Genomic DNA, 27,697 nt, shown 5'->3' with positions numbered 1-27,697 from the left:
GGTGGAGCGTGGGCTCTGGCCGGGTTAGTTTGGAATCAAGGTGCTCACAGGGGAGTCTTGGCCATCTGTAGGGACTGGTGAGCCCTGGGAGGGCAGTCTCTGCAGGTCCAAGGCCCTAAGAACGGAGCCTAGAGAAAATAAGCCCTCTCCTGCCTCTCCGTGTAGCCCAGCCTCCTGTTTCCAGGGACCTGTGACTACAATGTTTCCCTTCACGACAAACATCTCTGTGTCTGCTGTCTCAGCATATGGATTAAAACCAACCCCGAGCACAGATTTCACAGCGGTCTTCTGTGTTCTGTGGTCATCCCATGGCTGCTTCCACATCTAGTCCCCCTTACCAGGATGCCTTGATGACATTTGGGGCTCACTTGGATCGTCCAGGAGAATCCCCCCATCTCAAGATCCTTACCTTAATAACACCTGCAAAGTCCCCTTACCAAGTAAGGTCATCTGCACAGGCCCTGGGGGTTAGGACAGTGGACACAGGTGGGGACCAGCCAATCGCACACGATGCACATCCCTGCCCCCCAAACTTCTACGCTACTGTCACACATTCCAGTTCTCTGGACATATTGTAAGCCCCACAAGACATCACTATTTTTGTTTTACAAGTCACTCTTTACTAGGCTTTTCTGTGACACACCCTCTCTCTTTCGTCCCCTTCCCTCCTGTTCATGGACACCTTCACGACATGTGTTCTAGGGTTTGTTTCTCTGACATGTCTACTTAGCTTTCATTTTTGAAGCATACTTTCGGCTGGATTGAGAATTCTACATTTGCAGCCATTTCCTTTCAGGACTTCGTTGTCCGTGGTCTCAGCGGCTCACTGCTCTGCATGGCGGAGGCAGCAGGTCTTCCAGGGAGCTGACTGAAGACCCCTGCCTGTGGCCTCAGCACTCCTTCACCACCGAGGCAGCCGCTTTCTAGGTGGTTCTCCTACCTACACAGCACGTCCTGATTCAGCAGCTGATGTCTTCCATCGCTCTTAGAAAATTACCAACTTTTATCACTTCAAATACTCTTCTTTCACAAACCTAAGGGACTGGGACACTGGCTGACTCCAGGGTGGGGCTCTGCTGTCTGAGAAGACGGTGCAGGGACAGATGTGAGGCTGTAGGACCTCGGTGGATATGTACAGTTGAAAATATAAACACACTGCGACGCCCCCTCCTCTCACACCCAGGCCAGGCCATCCGCTCTCTGCTACTAGAAATGTCCACTTGGCTTCTCAAAGGCAGCTTGTCCCCGACCACTCTTGTGCTTTTATGACAGCCCCACTTTCTGAAAACCCTGTGTTTCCCCCCAACACACACACCCTCCAGCCGAAAGCCTAGGATCACCTTTGACTCTGCTCTTTCCCTCCCACCCCCACATCCCACAGCCGGTGGGTCCTAGCGCTGCGCCTTCCAAATGTGTCCCACATGTGACCACCTCTCTTTGCCGCGCGAGACAGCAAGTAGCCGCCTGACCCGAACATTAGGCACCTCACGGCCTCCAGGGCGACCATCCGATGCATCCACAGGACAGCGGCTCTCCTTCGTGCCGCTGACTGGAAGAACTGTCTTCTACGGGGGTCCGGCACACGGAGCCCCTCGGTCCTCACACGGCTGGCGATGCAGGACTATCATCCCCGTCAGCTGGGAAAGAGGTGTGGGGAGGAATTTGCCAGAGGGACAGCATTCCAATTTCCCCAGCCCACCTAAGCCCCACCCACGACCCCGGCCCTCCTCGCCCACAACCCGCCAGTCCACCTAAGCCACGCCCACGCCCACCCGCCTACCTAAGCCCCCACGCACGCCCACGCTCACACGCCCACCTAAGCCCCGACCACGCCCACCTCCATGGCCCGTCCACTCCCACAGCCCACCGTCCACGCCTGGCTCTTCACCTTTGGGCACTCCCTCCGCCCACACGCCTTACCCGGCCTTCCTAGGCCCCGCCCCAGCCCCAACCCTCCCGGGTTCCAAGCATCCGCCCCGCGGTGGTGGTCACGTGGCGCGCGACCCGGAGGCGGAACCCGAACTCGGCTCCAGGATCGCAGAGGACCCGGCGGGCCTGCAGGGGTTGGGGGTGGCCCCGCGCCCCTGCGATGCGCTCTCTTGCCGTGCGCTCCCCGCCCCCCCACCCCGCGCTGCTCACGCTCCTGGCGGCGCTGCTGACCGCGCCCCGGGCCGCCTTGGCCGAAGCCCCGAACTTGGTGCGCGTAGACGCAGCCCGCGTGGTGAGCCCCCTGCGGCACTTCTGGAGGAGCACAGGCTTCTGGTGAGCCCACACGCGGAGAAACCGACGCTCGATCGGCCCATGTCGCCTCTTTCCCGCCGCGCTCCGCCTAAACTTGGGCTGCGCACCCCGCCCCAGGCCTCTGGGACCCTCTTGTCGCATGTGGAGAGACCTAGGCTCTGCCACCATGGCGCTCAGTAGGCACTGCGAAGTGAGGAAAGCCGCCCTAGCCGGCTCGCTGCTTCCTCTAGGGTCCACCCTCAGTCAGAGTGGGGGGATCTCCTCTCTGTCCGGCCGGTCCATGTGGTGTTTGGGGTCCGGCGGTTGTTTTCTAGCTGAGTGGGACCGCGGGTGGTGGAGGGCTGGGGCCAGGCCCTGACTGCATGGTGGCCAGGTCTGGCGGTGGCCCGAGGCAGCCCACGCTCTGGGGAGGGCTGTGGCTCCAGGCACTGCTCTTGGCTGCAGACCAGAACCCTTCCAGGGGGCAGCCCCAGCCGTGTGGAATGTACCTGTAGTGGAACCTGTCTCTCAACCTTGTGTTCCCGACCCCCTCTGTCAGGTTTCGAGCTGAGCTCCCTGCTGATGGGAGAAGGAGCAGAGTGGGGATTGGTTCTCTCTCCTCTGAGGCCCCCGACCCCCATAAACATGAGATTTCGTAACATGCCTGGCGTTAGAAGTCATTTTATTACATCAAGGACGGTAAAATTCACCAGCAGACATTCCCCAGTTCACCTACTGGAGCCAAGTGTCCCAGGCAGGCCCAGGCCCTGGCTTTGTAGGTGTGCAGTGTGTGCTGAGGCTGCCCTGAGGACCCCAGCCATGGGGACTGATGCTCCACATCCTGTCTGTCCCCAGCCCCCCACTGCCACACAGCCAAGCCGACCAGTATGACCTCAGCTGGGACCAGCAGCTCAACCTGGCCTATGTGGGCGCCGTGCCTCATGGTGGCATTGAGCAGGTCCGGACTCACTGGCTGCTGGACCTCATCACGGCCAGGTGGGTGATGGAGGGTGTAGGTAGCCTGGGGGGGGGGGCGGCAGAGCCCACTTTATGGAGCTGAAGACAGGCTGACAGGAGGCTGTGTCCACTGTGGAGGACAGTGCAGTACAGTGGTGGCGGCACGAGGGGCGGGGCGGGGGAAGTCCTGCTCTGAGGAGCCATGGCCCCTACACTTCTCAGCAAAGCGTCCTGTGGGGAGGGCAGGAGGGAAGATGTGCTCCCTGGCTGGAGGAGGCCCTGGCTGCTGGGGCAGCCCCAGGAGCAGGCACAGCTGGAGGTCACCTGGAGGTTCAGGGTCAGGCTGGTGCTCCGCCGCCCTGGCACTGAGGCTGGACCCAGCTCCAGTGAGTGGGCAGCAGGTGGCCTGTGCTGGGTACTTGCGGGTTGGTCTCTGCAGGGCGTCGGTGCCTGAGGGTGAGCCAAGGTTGTGTTGGCCATGCCCCCTTTGTCATGCGCGACCCAGCAGGGGCCTAGGCACCGAGGTGTAAGGAACACTTGGGTGTGGGGGGGGGCAGCTTCCAGAGGCAGAGAGACCCTCACACTCAGCCAGAGCTACCAGCTCTCACCTGGTGGGGCGGGGGCCGTGGGGGCTAAGGGACCACGTCCTTCTGGCTTCTTGAAGGCCACATGATGGCATCGGGACCCTTGTTCAAATAAGATGGCGACACTGAGTGTCAAACTGGCCCCACAGCCACCCAGCACCAGGGCCTAGCTTCGCACCATGGTGGCGTTTGTCCTACAGGGGTGGTTCTTGGAATCTCTGGGTCCTTGTCTGTGTTCACAGTGGCGTCCCCCCTGTCGCAGTCGGGGCTCTCTGGTCCCTCCAGGGCAGAGACAGGCTCCCAGGAGGGTCAGTCTGGGTAATTGGAGGAAGGACGTGTGTGTGGACTCTGGGAGGAAGTGGGCCTAGGGGCAGGCGCTGGCTCTCCTAGATGGTGGAGTCGGGGGTGCGTGCTCCCTGTGGCGGGCCCGGGCTGCCTGCACAGCATTGTGCACACTGTGAAACAGCTGCCCCTCCTCATCCACGTCCCCCTGGTCCTCCTGGAGGAAGCCACCTCTCCGCAGGGCGTCCCTCACCGAGGGGCTGCAGCAGGCCAGGAGCAGGTCAATGCCCAGCGCCCCGTAGTCTCGGCGCAGATCCCGCAGTGTGGCCAGGCCGGCTGCATCCAGGAACAACAGTGGGGCACAGTCGATGACCACGGTGCGGAAACCAGCTGCTGTGGGCATCAGTGCAGCCGTGTTGCTCACCGGGCCTAGTCCCTTGCCCTCGACGGGGTCTCCCTCGCTGACCCCTGCCTCTGGGCCCTCCTCCTTCCTCCTGATGGCTGTGCGGCCTGCATCCAGCCCCGTGAGGCTGTAGAGAGACCGCAGGAAGAAGTCCTTGTTGGCATAGTAGAGGGGCCCTGCAAAGCGGAACACCTGCACCCCGGGCTCAGGGACCAGGCCCTCAAACTCTGCGGTGTCCTCGTAGAAGCTGGAGCCCCCTATGCGGGCGAGCAGGGCTGCGTGGGGGCGCTGTGTGCGGCCGGCCAGGCTGAGCAGCGATAGGAGCACGCCGGCCAGCAGCCCCGTCTCGGTGCTGACCAGCACACAGGTGGCTGCCGTGGCCACCCAGACCAGCGCGTCCGCCCTGCTGAGCCGCCACAGCTGTGGGACGTCCATCACCTTGTGCAAGGCCCCCCGCAGGCTGACGACAATGACGCAGGCCAGCACGCTGCGCTGCAGGTCCCTGAAGAGAGGTGCCAGTACCAGCAGCACCAGCAGCACCACGGCGGCACTGACCACGCTGGACAGCTGTGTGCGGCAGCCGGTAGCTGTCTTCACCAGGCTCTTGGCCAGGGCGGCGCTGGTAGCAAAGCAGTGGAAAAAGGCGGGCAGCACATTGCAGCAGCCCACAGCCAGCAGCTCCTGGTTGGCTCGCACCGAGTAGCCGTGGCTGCGCGCGAACATCTCAGCCAGCGAGACGGAGAAGGCAGAGCCCACAAGGGCCAGGGGTACGGCGTCCAGCGCCACGCGCCGCATCAGCCACAGGTCCGGCACCCGCGGGGCCACGAAACCAGTGGGGATGTCGCCAGCCACACTGGAGCCAAAGCGCTCATGGAGCTGCCCGAGGTGGGACACGAGCGTGGCCACCACAATGACCAGAAGCTCCGTGGGCAGGGGCACCTTCAGACGGTGCCGGCAGCGGTCCGAGAGCTCCTTAGCGGCCAGCAGCACGGCCAGGCACATGGCACTGGTGAGCACGTCGCACAGGTTGGCCTGCCCGGCACTGTGCAGCAGGCTCAGCCACGTGCTGACCACCATGCCCGGCCCCTGGTGCCGTGGGACCCGCACGCCCAGCAGGTGCTTCAGCTGGGACGTCAGGATGGTCACCGAGGCCCCCATGGCAAAGCCGTCAAGCAGTGGCTGTGAGAGGTAGGCAGACACGAAGCCCAGCCGGAGGATGCCCAAGAAGACCTGTGGGCAGAGTATTGTCAGCATAGAGGGCTCTGCCCTTCCAGGGGGTGGGTTTGGTCTGTGCTGGAGCATGAGTGGGGGCGAACCCGAGCCAGCTCAGCCCCTGGAAGCCACATCCCAGACTCTGTTCTGTGTTCTTGTGTGGAAAGTCTGCCGTGTGTGTGTGTGTGTGTGAGAGAGAGAGAGAGAGAGAGACAGGTGCCAGGACACACTGTTACTAGCACGAGCCCACCCAGCTCCTCCTCCTACCCCATGAGTGGTACCTCACCACTCCCTGGAGACCTGGAGCCAATGGGAGGGACTCAGGGTGGCCCCTGGGAGGGGTGACACAGGGCTAGGTTGGACAGATATAGGAGAGGGCTGGGTGTCGGGAGTTCACGGAAAGGCAGGCAGCCCCCCAGGGTCCCACCTGGGACAGGAAGCCTAGGGAGGCTGTGTGGGCTATACTTGAGCCACCTAGCCCTGCCCAGGCTGTAGCTGGCTGTATAGGCTCCCCAGGCTGGGGTGTCCTCTTGGGGTTAAAGCCACCGTCCTTCGAGGCCCCAAGCCTCTGCTTCCCCTAGGCTCAGCCCTTCCAGTGGGCAGGCCCTATGTGGTCAGCTCCTTACCTGGTAAATCCCAGCCACTAGTGTGAGGGCGGTGGCCACGCGGATGGCATAGCAGTCCCGCCCGCAGTCCTGCAGCCGGAGCGCCAGCGTGGCAGCTGAGGCGTTGGGGGCACTGCTGTTGTCCCTGGGCCCCAAGCCGTCCTCGGCAGGGTCAAAGCCAGCCAGCAGGAGCTCACGGTCCACCACCTGCCCCACCATGAGGCAGAGCAGGCTGAAGATGCCCACAGAGACATGGCGTGAGGTGCCCATGAGGAAATAGATGAGGTTTGCGAAGAAGGATGTGTAGAGACTATAGACAGGCTGCAGACCGGCCAGCAGCGAGTAGGCGATGGCCTGGGGCACCAGGATGATGCCAATGACCAGCCCAGACAGGACGTCGCCTGCCAGGTCCTCCCGCGGGCAGTAGGTGCGCAGCCAGCATGTGGCGGGCAGTACGTCCTGCACCAGTGCCCGGGCCCCCTGCACACTGCACACACAGCTGCGCCGCAGCCTGGCCTTCAGAGTCTCACGCAGGCCCTGGGGTGCCCGAGGCCGCCGGCGGACCAGCATCGGCCCCCTGCCATGTCCTACAAGCTCAGGGGACACATCCATCCTGGGGTACCAGGTCCCTCGGGAAAACCTGCAATGGAGAAGTAGGCATGGGTACTGGGGCAGTGGGATGTGCTGGGGCAGAGGGGGTCACAGAGACCCAGACACATGTGGCCAGACCACGGACCTGCTCCTCCCTTTGCACTCTCGTCCAAGCACAGGCCCTTCCATCGCCCACACTCGAGGCCCCTCCACCAAACCACCGAGGTCCCCTCTGGCTGTCCCTCCATCACTTCTGCATGGTGGGCCCTGAGGCTGGCAGCTCGGAGGAAGAGCTTCACAGAAGGGCCAGAACCCCGAGCCTGTGTCTCTGCTGGCTGGCTGGACCCCAGAGCCCCCCTGAATTCTTTTAGTGGATGGGGAGTGCAAACAGCTCAGGCACAGAGCTGGCGCCAGGAGTGGGCCGTGGCAGGCCTAGCACGGACCGGGAGACAGTGCTCTGTGGTCAGCATCTGATTGCTTAGCCGTGCTGGGCTTGCAGTTAAATCATTTACCCCAAAGGTTGCTGACTCACACGTTTCCCCAGACAAGTGTTGCCTGAGCTGCTAACTGGGGGAGTTGTACTGTAATTAGAGACTCACAGATAATTACATTGTGGCCTCTGAAAAGCTCCCAGTCCCCCAGGAACAGGGCTGCAGTGTGAGACATGCAGTGGGGGCCGCGAGTGCCTGGAGCAGTATGCTTGGGTTCTGGGGTCCTTTTGGCCGTCAATGCTCAGGAACCTGGCCAGTCCTGGGACAGGCACAGGCAATACGTGACCCTCTGGCTCTGGGGCTGAGCACTCTGGCCCCCAGGGCCCTGGAGGGTGGGCATGGACCAGAGGGGACCAAGAGAGGGGCTGGTCTCCTCGGCCCATCCCTGCACAACCTCCCTGCCCTTCCAGGAGGTGGGTTTGGTCCGTGCTGGAGCACGAGCAGGGCGAACCCGAGCCAGCTCAGCCCCCGGCAGCCACATCTCAGCCTCTATTCTGTGTCCTTGTGTGAAAAGGCTGCCGTGTGTGTGTGTGTGTGTGTGTGTGAGACGGGTGCCAGGACACACTGTTACTAGCAGGTGTGCCCCCCTGGCTGTGAGGATGGGGGTCCTGGGTCTGGATTCCAGCCCAGCGCTGACCCCCTCTGAGTGGGCAGGCACCTGTCCTCATTGCATTCTCTCCTCTACAGAGGCGGGACCTGCCCTGTAGGGCTGGCAGGAGGTAAATGAGAGCTTTACACGGTTTCCCTCGTGCCCCACAAGTGATCAACGAAGGGCAAGCTGCTGTTTTTACAGTGATTATTCAGAATCTCAGTCCTTCACCTTTGAAGTGAAGAAGTGGGTGAGAAGGGGCCCATCACGTGGGGGCTGAAGCCCAGGTGGGTCCCTTTGGTGGGGCTGCTGGCCTGGCTGCTGTCCCCAGAGGCCCTAGCACCATGGGCAGCCTGGCTTGGTCCTGCTTCTCCCGTGCTCACAAGAGCTGCCAGATGTTAAGCAGGAATTAAGATCAACAGCCAACTGTCCCGTGGAGGTCCATCCCCCGGGACGGGACAGTGAGAGGTTGAGGAGCTCCCACCCTGGCCCAGCCACACAGCCCCACTTTGCAGGCCCTGCAAGCCCTGCCCTGGCCCCGAAGCCAGTGAGCCTGGGTGGGGAGACTAGGAGCCCCATTTGGGGCCAAGGGTGGGAGTGGTGCCTGGAGGTGGGGCAGGCCTGAGACTGGGTGGGTGAGGGTCAGGCCCCCCCACCTGCGATGTCATCTGCACCTCTCCTCATCTGACTCCTTGTCCTTGAAGAGTCTGCATTGGGCCCTGAACTCTCGCCCGTGCTCTCAAGTCAGAGCTGGGGCCTCCCTCCCCTCCCCTCCCCTCCACTCTGGCCTGGGACCCATTAGGCCTTGGGAGGGGGTCTGTTTGCCCAGACCAGGAGCTGTGGTTTACTGGACCCTGGCCCGAGGGCTGGCAGGGTGAGTCAGCAGTTCAGGGCCTCAGGCTTCAACTTGGGGCAGATAAGGTACATGGGGGGGGTGGGTAATGGCGAAGTGCAGCGGGAAGGGCAGCTACTGAGGCGTCATCAAAGGCTTATCTTCTCTTCTTACCCAGCTACCGAAAAGGGGTGTGCGCTTAGGAACAGGGCGAGAACTCAGTGGCATGGAGGGCCCCTGGGTGCACAGAGCAGTGAAGGCTGGTGCAGACACGTGCAGGTGTGCTGGGTGTTGGTACAGAACAGGGTGGTGGGGGGATTTGGGGGAATCCTAATGTAGGAGGAAACCCCTCCTTCCCCCAGCAATGGGGGGCAGGGATTTTCAGAGGCTCTCTGGGTTTGTATAACCTGTGCTGGGATTCCTGGCAGGTGGCACTCTTTAGGGAAGGGGCTGTTCTCAGTGCGCACAGCACCTAGTGCCAGCACCCTGTCAGCTACACTGTCAGGGCCCAGCCTTGGCTGCCCTCGGTGGCACGGATTGGGCCCTGTACTTCCGCAGCTTCTACCCAGGCTGTTTGTCCAAAGCAGGTGAAGAAATACACTTGAGGTCACACCTGCCCTTTGAGAGGATTGTAGGACCCCTGGGGTCTAGGACACACCCACAGACACGTCCCTCTGCTTCTCTGTTGTGCATTCACTGCTGTGACCATCCTGTGGTCTGGCCAGGCCCGTGGGCAAGTGCCTGGGGCCCAGTGCCCCCCACCCGATGGGCCCATTGACATGGGCCCACTGACTCCGGCGGTGGCAGGCGTCCTGGGTCTCCAGCGCCTCCCACCTGCTGCAGCCGTCCTCATTGGCCTGCTGCCCAGTCCCATGCCACACGGTTGTTTCCTTAATATTCGTCTTTAAGGCGCCTGTTTTAAATGGTTAAGTACACTTATTTGGAAAGGAAACACTATCTCTACAAGTAAAAAGGCCGGCAGACAGCCCTTTTGGATCCCAGGGCCCTGAGAACCGGACTCGAGTTTCTCCCGAAGATCCGGCCACTCTTTCGTGCCCTCTAGGGTTCCAGAAGTTGCAGGGCTCCAGGCCGACCCGCCTCTCCGCCAGCGGCACGGGCCCAACACCCTCCCTCCCGTCCCGGGACCGCGGCTGCAGCGCGGCCCTTGCTCATCAACGTCAGCACGCGCGGCTAGGGTCCCTGCCGCTGGCTCCTCTCCCCGCCATCCCCCTGCTACGGAACGCGCGGCCTGGGTTTCTACCCCGAACCCAGGCCCCCCGCCGCCGTCCCGCGCACCCTCCCGCGCGTGCGCCCCACTCGGCGCCCCCACTGACGAGCACGCGCTGATCGGTCCTCGCACCCCACGCACTTGCAGCCCAGATCCCCGCCCCGCGCACCCGAGCACTCACCAGGCCCGGGCTCAGCTGTGTCTTCGCGGCGCACGCGCTCAGGCCTGGGAGGGGAGGGCTCTGGTGCCGCCCGACCGGCCGCAGGCGCGCGGTGAATGAGGCGGCTGTGCGGCCCCGGCGCAGGTGCCCGGCCAGAAACGGGAGGCGACCCGGCTGGTGCCTCGCGCCCAGATTGGACCCCTTGCGGGATGGCAAGATACACTGACTCTCGGGGGTGATTGCTGGCCAGGTCTGCGACTGTGATTCCGGCCTCTGCAGGGGGAAAGCTGGGGTGGGCTGCGCACTTCAACTTACCGCTCGCCAACCCCCAACCCTCCCGCCCGTCTTGGAATGTACGGAACCATTTCTCCTCCCAACCGGGCCAGGGGCACCGACAGTGTGGCCCAAGAACTGCTCCAGGCTTCCTTGTCCTCCACTCCCTTTGGGTTTCCTGGGCCCTGGGGTCAGGTGTACTGCCCCACCCCCCCCCCCACCCCCGCATCGCTGGCTGCCGAGGCTGATGGAGCCAGGAGACACTCACGTTTACCCAAGGTGACAGACTGGGGCTTCCCCGTTGGTGCCTCAGTGGCCCACAACACTGAGCAGGGACCAGCATTCAGCAAGCAAGCAGCGGCCTGCTGTGCTCCCCGCCGGTCAGCCCGGTGTGGCCAGGATCTGTGCAGAAAGTGCTCCTATGCTCTCACTTCCCATTTGGTCACCCATTGCTTGCACCAGCTCCTTCACCCAGCACCCACCTCCCCGCCTTCTTCACCACCCCACCACTTGTGGGACTTTGGAACCCGTCTGTTTTCTGCACCCATTTAGTTTTTACCCAAGTGCTTGTTAAGTTTTCTTTGCAGGGTGTGCACAAGGACCCACCTCTCCCCTACCCGCCACCGTCCCTCCCATCCAAAGGTCACAACCTTTGGACGGGAGGGATGGAGGAGAGGTGGGTCCTCGTGCACATGCCTGTCCTGCTGCCCCCGGAAGGTGGACACAGCCCCTGCAGAGGGGCCAGCAAGGGCACGCAGGGTGTGTGGCTCCAGAGGAGCAGGAAGCACCTGTGTGTGGTGGCTGAACTCAGGTCCCTGGGTGGACTTTGAAGGCCAGGCCCAGGCTCTGCTTTGACCTTGTTTGAAGTGAGGAGTGGGGTGAGAAGGACCTGGAAGGGAGGTGTTGACTTGTCCAGATCCTCACTGTGTCTGGGAGACAAAGCTGGGCTGGCCAGGCTGTGTCAGGGGATGGAGACTGACAGACCAAGAGCAGATTAGAGTCTGATTCCGCGGTGCCCCCTCCTTGCCCCTCCCCCACCGTCGCACACGTGGGACAAACCTTGCTGCCACATTACAGGCCCTTTCACCATTTCTTGCCTTCCTCCCTCAGATCTATGGATGGAACAGGCTTGTCCTCAGGGGGAGCCTTCAGGCCCCCTGCCAACCCACCTGCATGTGCTCCTCAGGTGGCAACATCCCTAACCTGGGTCCCCAAGCTCAGTGCTTGCCCCTGCTTGCTCTACCTGCTCCCCGCCCCCACCTGGGTCTGACTGAGGGCCACCAGCTTCCTCACTCAGCCTCCAAGGCCAGGTTTACCCTTGGATGTCGACTCCCCATAGCCAAATCCGAGATCCATCTGACTGCCAGCTGATCCCCACCTGCCTCTGCCCTCTGCACCCCTACCTGCCTAACTGCTCAAGCAGAAATCCGAGGGGCTCGCCACAAATCTGTCCACACATACTGTCCCCTCTACCTCATAAATCCATCCGCTCAGCCCCTCCTTACTTCCTCTGAGGCCACCACCTGGTCTGGGCACCACACCTCCCCCTGGGGAACCATCATCTGACTTCAGTTAGCGGCCAGACGGAGCCTTTCAAAACATCGTGGCAAAGGCAAATCCATGGGGACTGAACAGATCTGTATGCCAGGAGTTTGGGGTGGAGGGGGGCATGAATAGGGGGAGCACTAAGGATTTGGGGCAGTGAAACTATTCTGTGACACTGTGATGATGGATACATGTCACATCTTTCCAAACCCATAGAACATACAGCACCAAGAGTGACCCTAATGTCAACTATGGACTCTAGGTGATGATGACGTGTCAATGCAGGTTCATCAGTCCTAACATATGTCCCCTAGAATGGGGACATTGGTAATGGGGGAGGCTGTGCAGGTGTCCTAGCCGGGGTGGGGGGCAGGAATGGGAACTCTACCTCCCTCTCAGTTTGGCTGTGAATCAAAAACTGCTGTAAGAAAAATTCCGTCTTGAAAACAAGCAAACCAAAAATGCAATGGCACCTCTCTGCTTGGGTCCCTGAAAGGACCCCAATTTCACCCTGACTCAGGGTCCCATCCTCACCGTGGTAACAGGACTGTGACCTCATCGCTCCCAACGCACACCCATATTCTGCCGAGGTCCACTCACTGTCTTTCTGCTGCTTAATTATATGTTCATTTCTACCCCAGAGCCTCTGCCCAGGCTGTCCCATGTGTCCCCCAGGCACGCTCACTGCTGGCTTGTCCCATCACTCGTGAGGGCTGACGTGTTTCCTTGGGGAGGCCCTCACTGCCTGGCCCCTTGCTCCCCGTCACAACCTCTTCACAGCACATGGGGTTTGAGTAATTGCCTGATGGTGCCCATCCCCTCTCAGCATGAGCCCCCAGGGACCTGGGCCCCATTCTGGGGTGAGCATGGGGTGGGAGGCTGCCCTTCTCCCTTTCTTGACTGTCCATGTGGCCTTGGAGTGTGGGAGGGGGGACAGGGTACTGCTGAGACAAATCTGGGTCCCTGGCATCCAGGGGGCACAGAGAAGCAGGGTGTGGCACCTACCAGGTCCTGTCAGGCCCTTGTCCACAGGCCCCCACTCCATGGTCAGCTGTCTTCAGGATGCCTTGTGCCCTCCTCCATCCTGTTGTACCTTTCCTGAAAGACCTGCCTGCGCAGCCCACCTCTGAGCCCCAAACTGTTCTGAGCCCCTGAGGGCTTTGGGGTGGGGGTTCCAGTGCAGGCACACTAGTTCACACCAGGCTGTGAGTGACTGCTAGGCTTCCATAGTTGGTGTTTTCCAAAGGGAGGGGCCCACTGAGTCTGGAGCCGAATCCCGTGTGGCACCTTGTAGACTCCCCACCTGCTTGGATGTGGCCAGAGTTCCAGCCCAGGGCCCACCTCGTCCAGCCCTGACATTGCATGTCCCTCTACAGGGGATCGGCTTGGCAGGGCCTGCACTACAACTTCACCCACCTGGACGGGTACCTGGACCTTCTCAGGGAGAACCAGCTCCTCCCGGGTGAGTGGCTGGCCCTGACCTCTGCCCATTAGGTGCTGTCTCCGCCCGACCTGGCCCCTCTGGGTCCGCAGTGGTTGCCCACCACGGATTGGCCTTGGTGCTGGCCTGGTGGACCCCAGACTGGGTGGGGCTTGGGGAGCTTGGGGATGGTGTGGGTGGTGGGCAGGGGGCAGCCACCCTCCTGTGTTGCAGGCTTCGAGCTGATGGGCAGCCCCTCAGGACGCTTCACCGACTTTGAGGACAAGCAGCAGGTGTTGGAGTGGAAGGACCTGGTCTCCCTCCTGGCGCGGAGATACATGGGTGGGCAGGGGCAGGCCCTGGGGGTCCGGGTGGGCGCTCCTGGGCAGGCTGTCCTGTACCACCCTAGCCACCTGGCTGCTCTGCCACGGACCTGCGGGCCAGGGCCTCCTGATGGGGGCTGGAGGAGGGCCAGGCTCACATCACATCAGTCAGCCCCTTCACATCCAAACCCCCCAAGCTTGCGCGCTGCGAGTAAGGATGGGCACCCTACTGCCCCAGGGGAGGGGGCAGCGTGACAGCAGGGACACTCTGCAGGTAGGTATGGATTGGAGCACGTTTCCAAGTGGAACTTTGAGACGTGGAACGAGCCGGACCACCACGACTTTGACAACGTGTCCATGACGATGCAAGGTGGGCGGGGCCTCCTGGGTCCTGTGGAGCTGAGGGGACTGGAGCGGCCTTTCAGGTGTGAGGGTGTGAACTCCCTGGTCCCTCCCTCCAGGCTTCTTCAACTACTATGACGCCTGCTCCGAGGGTCTCCGTGCGGCCAGCCCCGAGCTGCGCCTGGGTGGCCCCGGGGACTCCTTCCACCCGCCGCCGCAGTCCCCGCTGTGCTGGGGCCTCTTGGGGCACTGTCACCACGGCACCAACTTCTTCACGGGGGAAGTGGGCGTGCGGCTGGACTACATTGCACTCCACAAGAAGGTAGGGCCCCAGGACCTGGCCCACCCTGCAGCGGCAGTCAGGTGTGCTGGCCCTGGCCGCGCTGAGGCCCACTGCCTCTGCAGGGTGGGGGCAGCTCCATCGCCATCCTGGAGCAGGAGAAGGTGGCCGTGCAGCAGATACAGCAGCTCTTCCCCAAGTTCGCCGACACCCCCATTTACAACGACGAGGCTGACCCGCTGGTGGGCTGGTCCCTGCCGCAGTCCTGGAGGGCCGACGTAACCTACGCTGCCATGGTGGTGAAGGTGGGCCCGCCCCAGGACCTGCCCACAAGAGCGGCCTCCTCTGGGGTGGGACGGGGGGGGGGGGGCAGGTGGCCGTGGCGACGTGGTCCCAGCTGCCGTGACGCCCGCAGGTCATCGCGCAGCACCAGAACCTACTGGTGGCCAACACCAGCTCTTCCTCCGTCCGCTACGTGCTCCTGAGCAATGACAACGCCTTCCTGAGCTACCACCCACACCCGTTCTCCCAGCGCACGCTCACCGCACGCTTCCAGGTCAACAACACACGCCCGCCCCACGTGCAGCTGCTGCGCAAGCCGGTGCTCACCGCCATGGGGCTGCTGGCCCTGCTGGGTGAGCCGGGCGGGTGTCGCATCGCTGCCAGCCTGGAAGCGAGCGAGGCCGGACTGGCACACTGTGGGCCGAGGTCTCCTTGCGCAGGGCTGTCATTCCAGGCCCTGAGTAGCCAGGGAAGCCGGATGGAGGTGCCCTGCTGGGTGGGGAGCACGCTTCCTCCAGCTCTGTGGGCCACAGAGGTTGTGTGACCTGGCACTCTAGGCTGGGGGCCTCCCATGGAAGGGGACAAATGGTGGGAAGGCAGGCCCTGGGTGGGGTGGCCACCTCCGTGTGGTGACTACCGCCCCACACCCTGCAGATGAAGAGCAGCTTTGGGCCGAGGTGTCGCAGGCAGGGATCGTGCAGGACAGCAATCACACTGTGGGGGTCCTGGCCAGCACCCACCGCTCCACTGGCCCCGCAGACGCCTGGCGCGCCACGGTTCTGGTCTACGTGAGCGACGACACCCACGCCCACGCCAACCGCAGCGTCTCCTTGACCTTGCGATTGCACGGGGTGCCCCCAGGTTCAGGTGGGTAGGGGTCCCAGGGCGGGGGACTTCAGCGGGGCGGGGGCGGGGGTGTCTGGCGGGGTGGGGCCTGGAGGTGGCCGGCCGGGCGAGGCGCGGCCCCAGTGTCCGACTCCGCAGGGCTGGTGTACGTCACGCTGTACTTGGACAACCGGCTCTGTAGCCCCCACAGAGAGTGGCAGCGCCTCGGCCGGCCGGTATTCCCCTCGCCCGAGCAGTTCCGGCGCATGCGTGAGGCCGAGGTCCGCGGGTAGGGTGGGGTGAGGGGCGGGGCAGGGCTGCTCCAAAGGTGCGAGGGCCCTGAGTTCCTGCGCCTGTCCCCAGGACCCTGTGGCCACAGCGCCGCGCCCCTTCCCCCCCGGCGGCCGCCTGACGCTGCAGCCCGAGCTCCCACTGCCCTCGCTGCTGCTGGTGCACGTGTGTGCGCGCCCTGCGGAGCCGCCAGGCCAGGCAAGTGGTAGCCCACCCTGACCCCATCTTCCCCACCCACCCCGCACCCCTGTCACTGCTCCTCCCTCTTCCCAGGTGACCCGGCTCCGCGCTCTACCCCTGACCCACAGGCAGCTGCTTTTGGTCTGGTCGGATGAGCGCATGGCCTCCAAGTGCGTGAGTGTGGTTGTCCTGTCTGGCATGCGCCCATTGGTCCCCACCCAGGTGCTCACCCCCAGCTCCTCTGGGCACTGTGCCGTGATCACTCCACTCTGTGCCCTAATCCTCCACCCTCACCACCCCGCAGGTCGTGCACTCCTCCTCTCACATTCCTGCCCCCACAGATAACCCAGGATGTCACCCCTGTCTGATGCAGTGTGGGGTACCTACAGGGGACAATGCAGGTGGCAGTTGGGCTCCAGCCCCCTTCCCTCATCACTGCGGGAAGCATGCCCACGGGGCTGGAGGGAGTAGGGCTCTGTGTGGGCCCTGCCCAGCCTCCCCCCTGGACCTCAGCCCTGGTCCTGACTGGCCTTCCCCAGGTGCCTGTGGACATACGAAATCCAGTTCTCGCGGGATGGTCATGCGTACACTTCTATCAGCAGGAAGCCGTCGACCTTTAATATCTTTGTGTACAGTCCAGGTGCGTCCCCCACTCATGCTCGGGCCTCAGCACAGTGCCCTGTGGGGTGGGGCCCGGGACCTTGCGAAGCCTGGAGTCAGGGATTTGGGGTGGGTTCAGGGGGCACACATTCAAGATCACGCTTGTACCTTTGTGTCCCCAGACACAGCTGTCGTCTCTGGCTCCTACCGGGTTCGAGCGGTGGACTACTGGGCCCGGCCAGGTCCCTTCTCAAACCCTGTGAAATACCTGGAGGTCCCTGTCCCATGAGGGCCACTGCTGTCTAGTGACTGTGAGCCTCTGCTGAGTGGTGAAGCCCGGGCAGCCAGGGGCCGAGGTGGGCTGGATCACATCAGCCATCAGTCGTCAGCTCTATTCATCCCTTCAGTCCCCCACTCACCCTCTTAAAGTGCCTTTCCACATGTTGGACTTGGAATTGGCCTTTTTGGACAGATGCTGGCTGGAGCAAGCCGTCCTCGCCCCCCTCCCACTCAGACCACTCTCCTCACCTGTGGGTGCCGGATGGGAAACTGGATGGGCACAGACAGGTCTGAGCTGCGGGAGGGGGCCCAGGTGCAGTGGCCATTAGGATGGCTGCCCTGCCAGACCGGGGCCCTGGTGGCTGCGCCAGGTACAGCAATCCCATCCCCGCCTTCTGCCCGTTCTGCAGAGGGGAGTCAAGGCTGTGCTGGGGAGGGGGTGGCCTGGGTCAGGAAGAGCCCAGGGGCACCCACTTCCTGCAGCCCAGCTGCCTGCCCCCGACCCCCTGCCAAGTGGGGACTAGGGTGGGGCTTCCAGGCTGCCTGGCCAAGACTGGCCAGCAGCAGAAACGGCCATAATGTCCACTGAGGGCTGTGCCCGCCCCCACAGACATCCCGGCTCCATGCCTGGGCCCAGAAGGAAACAGATGGCATGCTCAGATGAAGGCCATTTGGGGACTGTGACTAGACTTGTGGGCAGGAGGCAGAGAAGCTACAAGAGGTGCTGCAGAACCGAGGGCCCCACTCCAGGGCAGACAGAGCAGATGGGGGAGCACTTACCCTTCCAGACAGAGAAAGGTGTGGGGAGCTCACCTGGTGAGGAACAGAGACCTTCGGCCAGGGCCTGGGAGCCCTGATCCTGCTGTCCTCCCTCTGGGCTGCCCTGGGCTCAGGTGGGGGAGGGGCCGCGTCTGGAAGGGCAGATGGGAGACAGGCCCATAACCCCTCTGGCCCCCCCAGACCTGCCCACCCTGTGTCGATGCGAAAAGTTCAGGGGCCACCAGTTACCTTGTCATGGGAAGTTGTTAATTTGGTCACCTGTCCGTCTGAACCCAAAAGCCATTACCTGTTCCCCACGTGGGTGCCTGAGGTCTTGGTGCTTGGGGGCTCAGACGGGTGGCTCGGGCCCTAGGCCTTGTGTCTTTGTGGGGCACCATTGCCCACTGACCGTTATACCACACAGGGGCTCCTGCCCCATCACGAAGCACTGTCTTATCTCTGGCTGCCTTTGCAAAAGACCCCCGGCTGGGTGGCTCAAACAACAGGTTTATCTCCTGGCCCTGGAGGCCAGAAGTCAGATCAAGTGTGGGCAGGCAGGTCCTCTTGACGCCTCTCGGCGTGGCCTACAGATGGCGCTCTCTCCCCATGTGTGTCTGCTAGTCTGCTTATGTGGGTCCCAGTCTGGCCCACTCGAGACCTCCCTGTCTCCAAATGTCACATTCAGAGGTGCGGGGTGGGGGGAGTGTGTTAGAGCTTCGATATATGACCTCCAGGGGAACACAGTTCAGCCCTGACTGACCCTCCGTGGTGGCCCGGGCCAATCACCCCAGCAGCAAAGCAGCTTCTTCCATTTGTTGGCTCAGTGGCCTGAGGATCCCAGAGACCATCTCAGCTTCCAGCTCACTGGGAGGGGACTGGGTTCCCTGGTGGACCAAGTCCTTCCTTGGGCACCAGGACCTGCGAACCTGCTGAGCAGAGATCCCAGGGGCCAGTGAGGGGTGTAGGGGCCTCTCCAACCCTCCGTCTCATCCCTGTGAGTCCTGGCTTTGAGCAGAGCTGCAGTACCCATTCAAAGTCTGCACCTCAGCGGGTGTTCTGGCCCCAGCCATGCCACCTGTCCTGGTGGTAAGATGAACCTTTGTTTGGAGGTGACTGTGTCTCCAGTGTAGTCACCTGTGATTTGTCCCTCAGTCCCTGCCTGGGACGCAAGTGACCGGCTCCTCTGATGTAGCTTCCATGTTGTCGGGGTCAGCAGACTGCTGATGCATCCCCACCCTCTCACCACACTGATGGATTGGCTTTGGTCTTGGCTGGTTTGGGGTTGGGCTTGGAGCTGTGCGAGAGCTGGGGAAACCCTGTGATTGGCTCACGCAAGCCTCTGCCCCCAGCTGCCATGGCCACTTGGCACCTGGGCCCGTGGGGTGGTCACGGAGATTGGCACACCCTGTTCATGAGAGACTCCATGTAGGCGGTGGTCCTGTTTCTGTGGGACAGGGCACCCTCACTCTGCCCCCAAATTTCTTGTCTGGGTCTTTCTGAATCGGGCAACTGGTCAACATCTTGGATGCAGAGCCAACGTGGGCCACTTGTGTCACCTCGGCTCTGCCCACTGAGATGTGGGTATATGCACACATATGTCCATCAGCCCCCTCTGCTCTCGTTTCTACCCTGGCAGCCCCAGGGGAGAGGGAGGGACAGTTGAGGAGAGCTGGAGCCTCCTCTCCAACACGTGACTCACCCGACTGCAAAATGCTGCATGCGCTGGGCTCACTGGGCGCTTGGGCCCCTCGGCAAAGCAGGTCAGACCTTTTCCAGAACTTGGACGCAAGTCGGAGGCTGCTTTCCAGGTGGAGACTGGATGTTGGAGAGGAAGAAGGGGCCAGTCTAGGGGCCAGGGGTCTGGCCTGAGGTGTGCTCTTGGTTCTGCCTCAGATAGCGTGGGGTCCGAGGGGCTGTGTGCCCAAGCAGCAGCGTGGTCGTGTCATGCCTACACCTGCCACATAGCATTTTCTTGCAACATTACCTGTTGCCCAGGAAATGGGCCAGAACTGCTGCCCCCAGATTGAGGCCCACTGAGCACTGTGCCTCTGAGAACAGGGTGTCCCAACACTGCCAGCGCTGTGGGACCCCTAGGACCTCCCAGAGGCTCCTGGATTCACACCGTATCCCCTACCCTCTGGTTTACTAAGGCAGCGAGGGACTTCTTACCTCCTGCCCACCAGCCCACTTGGCGTGATATTGTCAGGGAGACCGAGCTCTCGGTGGGTCAAACTGAGACAGCAAGAGAGTTGGTGCCATTGAGGCAAACCCTGGAAATGTGCTGATGTCCCTGTCACGTGATGGCTCAGTGCTGCTGATCCCTTCCTTGATGGGGACAGAAAAGGAAGGGTTTGCAGGTCAGCTGCATACTGAGTGGCATGGCTGTGATTTTCTCCAGCAAAGATACTGCACCCAGACCTCAGCCATGCTTGGTGGCACCATGGGCTACATGTCATCTGTCATTCGGCACCGACCTGGCAAGTTACACAGAGAACATGGAAGGGATCCTCCTGTGTCATCCATGTGTCTGATATGGGGGCCGATCTCTGCGGCTTCCCCATGGAGGGGCCACCTGGGCGCGCGGAGGGACGTCCCGATAGCCCCCACCCTGGTCAGGGGCCCAATGTAGGGACGCTGCCCCAGGTAATGTGTGGACATTGCCCATGTGAGCAGCAATGACGGTGCTCAGGTGTGGAAGTCAGCACCGGCTCGGGGCCAGCAGGCAGCAGCGCCAGGGAGTCAGGACTTCCCTCTGCAGGGCAGTCACCTGAAGAGGGCACAGGGCCCCTTGCAATCCTGGGGACATGCCAGCGGCTGCACTGTGGGCTCTTCAGGGATGGAGCCTCCCCCTCCATCGCGGGCTCTGCGTCCATGAACTGACGTAGCTCTGAGACGACGCAGGCCCTGCAGCCTTGCTGTGACAAGTGTCGGAGCTGCCCAGCACACCCTCGGTCTGCACATGTTCCCAGCAGCGCCTCATCCGCTGGACCCTGTGTTAGTTGGCCATCTCACATATGACAAGGACCCCTGTGAGACCATCATCTCAGCAACTGTGTGTGTGTGTGTGAGAGAGAGAGAGACACACACACACACAGAGACAGAGAGAGAGAGGCCCGGGTCTTGTTAAAACTTGGGTCTGACCGCCAGGCACCACTGGTCCTGGGGGCTCATGTGGGGAGCAGTGGGGTTGGAGCTGCAGGCTGGGTTGAGGCCAGCGCCCAGTCTCCTGGCCTTTGGCTCCACTCCCAGGGGCTCAGCTGGTCGCGGGTGGCTGCGTCCATCACCTCAAGTTGTTTGTGCAGTGGTTTGTCCTGCCAGCACTGGCCGCTGGGGGCCCATCTCTTTTTGGTTCTGGAGGCAGAGGAATGGCCCACGTGCGGACATGACAGGCTTTCCATGGGGCAGGGCCCCCTGCTGAGGGCCTCCTGCCCGTCTGTGCCTGTGTCCCCGTCTCAGCCAGCGAGGGCCTTGGCGGGGACCAGCCTTCCGTCACCGCTGTGTGGAGCCCCTGCCCCATTGCCCTCAGCTCTCAGGTCTGCGCCTCTTCCCTTTCAGGGCAGAAGCAGGGACAGCCAGTCCTCGTGAGTACTGCCATTGCCATAGCAGTCCGCCCCTTACTGGAGAGTAACCGACACAATAAAGTGCGCTATTCCAAGCATACAATTCGATCAGTTCTGACACGTTTACGTGATGAAACCATGACCATCATCTAGATAGTGAACATTTCCATTGTCTCATGCCTCCCCCGCCCCCCGTCCCAGGCAGCCCCAGGTCTGCTCTCTGTCCCTCCATCAATTTTTCTAGAATGTTATACAAATGCTGTCATATCACATGCACCTTTTAAACTGACTTCTTTCACTCAGCGTAGTTATTTTGAGATTCCTGTGTTGCAAGTGTTAGTCGCTCACTCCTTATTGCCGACTGGGCCCCAGGGGACGGGTGCCCAACGGTCGGTCTGTCCATTCCTTTGTCACGGACTTGCCAGTTTGGGGCTACTCCAAAGAAAACTGCTGTGAGCAGTCGCATACAAACCTTCATGGGGACACGTGCCTTCTCTTGTCGGGTAAACACCTAGGATGGAATGACTGGAGCATAGGACCAGGTTAGATGCGTGCTTGCCTGTTAAAGACCCTGCGGAACTCTTTTCCAGAATGGTTGTATCTGCCTCTCAGCAGCAGCATGTGACAGTCCCACGCCCGCATCCCTCACCCCCACTGGCTTACACACTGTGCTGGTGTCTTGCCACCGTGCTAAGTGCTCTAATACAGAGGATGCCAAAATAAAAAAAAATTGTATACACATTTTGAAAAAGGAAAAAACTATTAAAATTGTAATAATATATACCGATAACAGATGATGAGTACGAGTCACGTTTGACTTCTGCAATTACAAGAGGTGCTCAAAGTGGTTACCATCAGCGTAATTTTAATACAGTTTTTTCCTTTCTTAAAATGTGTATACATTTTTTTGGCACCCTCTGGATTATTAGCTGAGCACCTTTTTTCTTGTCAATTCTATAGCGCTGTTTTTTCTTTTTTTAAAAAAAAATTTTAATTTAAGTGTGTCTTTCCAGGACCCATCAGCTCCAAGTCAAGTAGTTGTTTCAATCTAGTTGTGGAGGGCACAGCTCACAGTGGCCCATGTGGGGACTGAACTGGCAACCTTGTTAAGAGCTCACGCTCTAACCAGCTGAGCTAACCGGCCACCCCAACTGTAGCACTTTCTACATAGGTGATCATGTCCTTTACAAATTAGACCGTTTTGCTCATTTCCTTCCAATGTGTGCTGGCTGAACCTCCAGCCAGGTGCTGGACAGAACGGAAAGAGTAGCTCAGTCTGCTTCTGATTTGGTGCAAGCGTTAGTTTTTAACAGTTTGGTGTGATGTTGGCCGTAATGTTTATCAGGCTGGGAAAGTCCTCAGTGCCTAGTCGGCTGAGAGATGTTTCTTTAAAAAACAGGAATGGGTGTTGGATTCTGTGCAATGCCTTGTTTGCATCTATTGAGATAATTGTATGGTTTTCTTTCTGTCAACTAGAAAGTCATATTGGTTGGTTTTCAAGTGTTAAACCAACTTTGCATCCCTGGGATGAACCCCACCTGCTCACAACGCATTATCCTTTTTGTATACTGTTGGATTTCATTAACTAAAATTAAAAATGTTTTGCACCTATGTGCACGCCAGATACTGTCCTGCACTGTCTGTTTTTGGCCTCAGGGCCATGGTGGCCTCATGGGGTGAGTTGGGTGGTCTCCCTTCCTTTCCCTTTTCTGGTAGTGTCTGTGTAGAATGGGTTTTATTTCCTCTTCCAATGTTTTGTAGAATTTATCACTGAAGCCCTGTGGGCCTGGTGTTTTCTTTGGGAGAAGGTTTTTAAGTAAAAATTCAAATTATTTAATAGATACAATCAGGTTTCTTATTTCTTCTAGAGTGAGGTTTGGTATTTTTTGTTTTTCAATGAACTTGTCCAGTTCATCTAAAGTGTCAAATTTATTGGCACTAAGTTATTCATAATATTTCCTACTGTTCTTTTAATGTGTAGAATCTATAGCAATGTCACCTTGCTCATTTCTAAATCAATAATTGTGTCTTCTCTCTTTTTTTCCAGATCCATCTGTAGGAGATTTATCAATTTTATTGATCAAAGACCCAGCTTTTGGTTTCATTATTTTTCTTTATTGTTTTTCTGCTATCTATTTCTTTGATTTCTAATGTGATAATTACTCTTTGCCTTTTTCTGTTTCATTTGGAGTTTATCTGTTCTCAGTTTTTCTAGTTTCTTTGGATGGAAGCTGGGGTCATTTATTTGAGACCGATCTTCTCTAATTTAGGTGCTTAGTGCTATAAGTATCTCTCTAAGTACTGCTTTAACTGCATTCCACCGTTTTTGATATGTTGTCTTTCCATTTCCATTCAGTTCAAAATAATTTTTAATTTTCCTTTTGGTTTATTCTTCAGTCCATGGGAAATGAAGAAATAGATTGTTTGGTTTTGCAAATATTTGAGGCTTTGCCAGATTTCTTTCTGTTAGTGATTTCTAATGTAATTCCAATGTAGTCAGAGAATATTCTTTGAATGACTTGAATAATTTTAAATATTGAGACTCGTGGTCCTGAATATGTTGGCCTGTTCTATATAATATCAATTAGGCCAAATTAGTGGATAGTATTGTTCAAGTTTTCTGCATTCCTGGTGTTTTCTATCCCCTTCTTGAATCAAATAGGGGGAGAGGAGTGTTGAAATCTCTGAGTATAATTGTAGAGTTACCCACTTCTTCTCACCAGTTTTGCTTCATGGGTTTTTATTATCTGTTATTAGGTGCATACAAATTTAGGGCTGTTATGTTCTTTTGATGATTTTACCGGTTTGTCATCAGGAAATGATCCTCTTTCTCTCTGGTAATTGTCTTGCTCTGAAATCTACTTTGTCCGATATTAATGTAGCGCTCCAGATTTGTTTGGATAGTATTTAACATGGTGTATATTTTCCCATCCTTTTACCTTCAACCGTTGTGTCTGTATTTGAAATGTGTTCTGTGTAGGCAGCATATAGTTGAGTCTTGCTTTTCTACCCAGTCTGCTACCCTCTGTGTCTTCACTGGGATGTTTGGGTCATTTACATTTAGTGTGATTAGTGATATGGTTGTGTTAAATCTACCATCTTTGATATTTATCTTTTATTTGTCTCTTCTGTTCTTTCCCTCTCTTTTCTTTTTTTTTGCTTTCTTTTGGATTATTATTATTTTTTTAATTATTCCATCTGTCTCCTTTGTCGCCTTATTAGCTATAATTCTTTGTTAGGTGATTTTAGTGGTTGCTTTGGGATTTACTACTGTACATTGTTAACCTGTCAATGTCTATTGCAAGGGATATCATACTATGTCCTATGCAGTAAAAGAAACTTACAGCAAGCACTATATTTTCATTTCCCCTCCCAGCCTTTGTGCTCTTGTGGTTATATATTTTATTTTTACATGATATAAACCCCATAATACATTGATGTTATTTTTGCTTTTGACAGTTCATTTTCTTTTAAACAGATTTAAATAAAACAAAAAACGTTTTTGTAGTTACTTATTTAATCATTTCTTCATTTCTTGTTGCAGTGTCAGGTTTCTGTTTGGCCCCATCTTCCTTCTGCTCAGAGGATGTCCTTTAACATTTCTTGTAGTGTAGATTTGCGCTGATTAATTCTTCCAGCTTCTTATGTCTGGAAAAGTCCTTTTTTCACCTTTGTTTTCCAATGATATTTTTGCTAGTAAAGAATATAGGTCAACGGGGTTTCTTTTATCAGCATTTTAGAGATAGCGCTCCAGTGTCTCCACACTTGCATTGTTTTCATTCAACAAGACAGCAACAGAAAGCCTTTTCTTTGGTCCTGTCTACAAAATGTTTCTTTTTCTCTCTGGATGCTTTAAGCTATTCTCTTTATAACTGGTTTTCAGCATTTTGAGAGTGATGTACACTCCTTGGTGTAGTTGTCTTCATGTTTCTTGTTGAGCTTTTGGGAACTGTGGGTTTATGTTTTTCATTACATTTAGAAAAATTCTGGCCGTTTTTTTCTTAAAATACATACATTTTTCCGTCTCTGTCTCCTATCCCAGGGGGACTCCAGTTATACTTGTATTACATCACTTGACGCTGTCCCACAACTGACTTATGCTGTGTTCATTTTCTTCCACTCATTGTCTCTGTGTTTCATTTGGGTCATTTCTATGGCTATGTCTTTAAGTTTACTAACCTTTTCCTTTGCAATGTTCCGTTAATCCCATTCACTGTATTATCCATCTCAGACACTATAATTTTTACAGTTTGAGGCTTAAAATTTTTCCATGTCCCTACTTAATATAGTTAATCTTTTCCCCAGCATCTCACATGTTGAATACAGTCACGCTACGTGTGTGTGATGTTCTCGTTTACTAATTCTATCATCTTTGTTGTTTCTGGGTGGGTTTTGATTAATTTTCCCCTCAGTGTGGGTTATAGTTTCCTGCTTCTTTTCATGCCTAATAATTTTTGGTTAGCTGTCAAACACTGTATTGTACAAGGTTGCACAATTAAGTTTGCAAACTCGTCCTAGAAAAAGTGCTACATACCTCATTGCTGAATATCACTACGGTCACCTTTGAAGTACTCCCCTTGGGAAGCTATGCACCGACGCCAGCGCCTAGTCCACCCTTCAAAGCAATTTTGGAACTCTTTTTCTGGAAGGGCCATCAGAACTGTCATCGTATTACCCTTGATGTCCTGAATGTCATCAAACTGTCTTCCTTTCAGTATTTCCTTTATCTTCGGGTAAATAAAGAAGTCATTGGGGGCCAAATCAGGTGAGTAGGGAGGGTGTTCCAGTACAGTTATTTGTTTACTGGCTAAAAACTCTGTCACAGACAGTGCTGCGTGAACTGGTGCATTGTCGTGATGCAAGAGCCATGAATTGTGGGTGCAAAGTTCAGATCGTCTAACTTTTTCATGCAGCCTTTTCAGCACTTCCAAATAGTAAATTTGGTTAACTGTCCAGTTGGTACAAATTCATAATGAATAGTCCCTCTGATACCAAAAAAGTTAGCAACATCATTGCAATGAATTCGTGAACTTAATTGTCTGACCTTGTATCGTGTGGGTGCTGAACCGTTTTGTATTCCTGTAAATGTTTGTGCATTTGGGTCTTGTTTCTAAGCCTTGTTCGACAGCACCAGAACCACATTTAGTCGGCAAGACCCTCTCTCTACTCTAACGATGCCCACTGAATTATGAGATTCTTAGCTCTGCCTGGGGGACACAGGCACCCTCTGTGGCCTGGGTGGGCTCTCGGCCTTGGGCAGTTCCTTCTCACTCTGGCTCCTATCTACTCTGGGCTGAGGACCCTCTGTGGGCCTCTGGGTTTCCCTCTCTGTGCAGTTGCAGCTCTCTCCTCACCAGGACTTTGTCCTGTGAACTCTAGTTGCCTTGCCCGTCCTAGACCCTCCTCCATCCCCTCACCTGAGGGAGACCGCTGGGCTCTGCCAAGGCCCCTGCTCCCTGTACTGTGCCCTGGGATTCTCCAGGCAGGGAGCAGGGTGGTCATAGGGCTCCCCTCATTTGTTTTCCACCTCTCGAGGATCACTATTCCTTTTACTATGATGTCCGGTGTCTTGGTTGCTCTTTTTCACATGTGTTTATCTATGCTTAATTTTTTTTTCCAGGCCAGAGCATGTAATCCAGCCTCTGTTGCTTCATCTGGAGCAGAAGCAGAAGCCAGTACATCAGCCAGTTACAAATCCCTGTCAAGCACCTTCCACTATCTGATGCACTTCTCATCAGTCACTGCACCTGCTACTAAGATGCGGTCTCTGTGAGGGCTGGGACCAGGTCCTCCTGCTGCACCCCCATCTCCAGCCCAGACCCAGAGGCAGTTTGTCATGGTTGAACGATGATCACGCGGCCAGCAAATTGATGCTTCCTGGGGCTCACCTGTGCCGGGCAGGTGGGAGACAGAAACTCTTGCAATCCTCATGATTCTGTGCGATCAGGGAATACATGGGGGGGATGGACACCCAAGAGGTGAGCAACTGCCCTAAGTCCCAGTTTAAAAGGGGCCGTTGAAGCGGTCCGTGTTGCCGATCAGTTGTCGTGAAGGGGTAGTGGGAGCCCGCTGCTCAGGAAGGGGCTTCGTCCGGGTGCTCCGGCACGCCTGACGCCTACGCAGGGAGCCTAGTCCTGCGCGAGAGGAGGGCACCACTCCGGGGCTCGGCAGCTGCGCGGCCGTGGAGGGGAGCGGTCATACCCAGCGCCTCCGCCCGGGGGCAGCGCGTCCCCGCGCAGGGAGGCGGGTCGGAGCTGTGGGCGCCCGCAGCTCTGTGGGCCCGAACCTCCCCACCTGCCGGAACTGCCATCCCCATCGCAGCCCGCTCAGCTGCTGTGACCCCTCCTCACTGCCCACCTTATCCGCCACCTCCTCTTGTTCTGACCTCCGCCATTTCAGAGCCACCTTTTTACACACCTGCCATTGGCAGCTTACACATCTGTGGAGCTCTTCAGGCTCCTGGTATCTCCTAAGAAACCTGTCTGCGAAGTCGGGGCAGCCTTCACACTAGCCCTGGGCCTCTCCACCCACCTGCCGTTTTGTCCCAGGGTACCTGTACCCCAGCGCCAGCCTCACCGTCCGTC

The 27,697-nt window shown here is 57.8% G+C and overlaps 2 protein-coding genes across 2 annotated transcripts; one reads left to right on the top strand and one right to left on the bottom strand.

Moving 5' to 3' along the window:
• The first annotated feature begins 1,986 nt into the window (after positions 1-1,986).
• On the top strand, positions 1,987-22,730 carry IDUA (alpha-L-iduronidase). Its single transcript, XM_033106055.1, is given in 14 exon segments — positions 1,987-2,262; positions 3,076-3,216; positions 13,349-13,434; positions 13,627-13,734; positions 13,990-14,085; positions 14,177-14,379; positions 14,463-14,642; positions 14,753-14,972; positions 15,274-15,486; positions 15,604-15,725; positions 15,808-15,933; positions 16,009-16,085; positions 16,455-16,555; positions 16,698-22,730. Coding segments are annotated over 14 exon segments (2,091 nt in total). The 5' UTR covers positions 1,987-2,089; the 3' UTR covers positions 16,943-22,730.
• SLC26A1 (solute carrier family 26 member 1) lies at positions 3,216-10,518 on the bottom strand. Its single transcript, XM_033106054.1, has 3 exons — positions 10,176-10,518; positions 6,285-6,903; positions 3,216-5,676 (listed from the first exon to the last, which is right to left on the bottom strand). The coding sequence occupies exons 2-3, from the start codon at positions 6,873-6,875 to the stop codon at positions 4,126-4,128; spliced, it is 2,142 nt and encodes a 713-aa protein (XP_032961945.1). The 5' UTR covers positions 6,876-6,903; positions 10,176-10,518; the 3' UTR covers positions 3,216-4,125.
• Positions 22,731-27,697: the final 4,967 nt, after the last annotated feature.

The sequence above is a fragment of the Rhinolophus ferrumequinum genome, chromosome 5 (assembly GCF_004115265.2).
Source record: "Rhinolophus ferrumequinum isolate MPI-CBG mRhiFer1 chromosome 5, mRhiFer1_v1.p, whole genome shotgun sequence".
Taxonomy (NCBI): domain Eukaryota; kingdom Metazoa; phylum Chordata; class Mammalia; order Chiroptera; family Rhinolophidae; genus Rhinolophus; species Rhinolophus ferrumequinum.
The sequence above is the reverse complement of the archived record's forward strand: the minus strand, read 5'-3'. Positions and strand labels throughout refer to the sequence as shown.